General features: G+C 36.6%; 1 protein-coding gene across 1 annotated transcript; it reads right to left on the bottom strand.

Annotated features, from left to right (window-relative positions):
• Nucleotides 1-7: 7 nt before the first annotated feature.
• On the bottom strand, nt 8-1,515 carry LOC133334978 (formylglycine-generating enzyme-like; the record flags this gene model as incomplete). Its single annotated transcript, XM_061543288.1, has 2 exons — nt 776-1,515; nt 8-230 (listed from the first exon to the last, which is right to left on the bottom strand). Coding segments are annotated over exons 1-2 (963 nt in total), but the record flags the coding sequence as incomplete, so codon positions are not given.

Raw genomic sequence — 1,515 nt, 5'->3', positions numbered from 1 at the left:
AACGATAACAATAGGATTTGTGACATAGATAGGATCCGCCCTTTTTCACACGATTTGGATTTGCACTAGTATCACCCGGCGTCCATAAATCTTGTGTCCATTCCCATACATTACCGACAATATTACACAGCCCATAGACATTTTGTGGGAATTTATCAACTGGACAGGTGGTTTCGTAGCCATCTTCTTTGGTATTTCCATCCGGGAATTCACCTTGCCAAATATTTAACCTGCAATTGTTTGATAATTTTATTTTAGTTTTTGTTCACATATTTAATCGAATTAAAAAAAAAAATGCGCCAAAACATTGGATTATGACTATCTGGACTATGAGTCTAATGTGGACAACCCCATATCTTTGAAAATGCTTTAAAGAAGATAGCATTGCCTTGAGATATGTCTCACAGGAATATCAATCACACGCGAATGAAATATTTTTTATAGAAGTCCAAAACTGATTTTTATAAAAGAAATTCTGCATTTAGAACACCCTATAGATTTAGGAAACTCCGACCTCAAAGATGACTATATGATGTCTTACTTTAATTAATGTAGGACTAACGTTGGATTAGGATTATACTATTATACTACGGAAAGTCTTGGCTAGGCTATCTAGCGATCAAAAGATCTCAATATAGTATGGTTTCGTTACAATACTATTAAAAATTGTTTGCAATTGAAATGAATATTTTTAGTGCTGTCGACACACCTTACTTAGTGCAGTTGAACACACCTTATATTTAAACATATATATACAATACTCTATTTAACTCACCAATGTTCCCCTTTAGGCATCAACTTATTTCCCCATGGGAATAGTTTTTTCTTTTTACCACCTCGGCAAGCAACTTCCCATTCGGCCTCAGTAGGTAATCTTTTACCAGCCCATTTACAATAGGCCACAGCATCATTCCAGGAAACGTGTGTAACAGGATGATTTTCCAGACCGTTTAGATTGGTACCCCTTCCCATAGGATGTCGCCATGTAATACCTTTCACTTTATACCACCACTGTGCCGTAGCAACACGATAGTCTTCCCATTCGATTTGTTCATCGGCACTTAATAAACTCTTGAAAATAAAACTATCGCCAAATTTCTCCGCTTCCGTAACATATTTTGTTGCCTTGACAAACTCTCGGAACTTTTGATTTGACACTTCATATTTATCCAAATAGAAATCTTTGATTTCCACTAATTTCTCGGGCGATTCATGATCCTGGAGGAAGTGTGGTTCATCGGTACCAATTAAATATTTTCCACCCGGTATTAGAGCCATATCTTCATAATTTGGTTCCGGATAATAATCTCTATAGTGTTGATTATTCGTCCTTGCCTTTTGTTGGCATACTTTGGAATCTTCACTTGATACAACGTCATTATCTACCTTAACGACGTCAAGGAAATCTTTACCGGTTTTCTCTGCAGTATCTTGTCTGTCTAACTTGTTACAGCCGCAATCTAACTGGGCAGGTACAACCAGGAGGCAAATAATAAATGCAAATGTAAGGAACAT

This window comes from Musca vetustissima, unplaced genomic scaffold (genome assembly GCF_032173495.1).
Source record: "Musca vetustissima isolate MV318-11 ecotype Yass unplaced genomic scaffold, APGP_CSIRO_Mvet_v1 utg20533, whole genome shotgun sequence".
In the NCBI taxonomy this organism is placed as follows: Eukaryota; Metazoa; Arthropoda; class Insecta; order Diptera; family Muscidae; genus Musca; species Musca vetustissima.
This window is presented reverse-complemented; position numbering and strand designations above follow the sequence as displayed.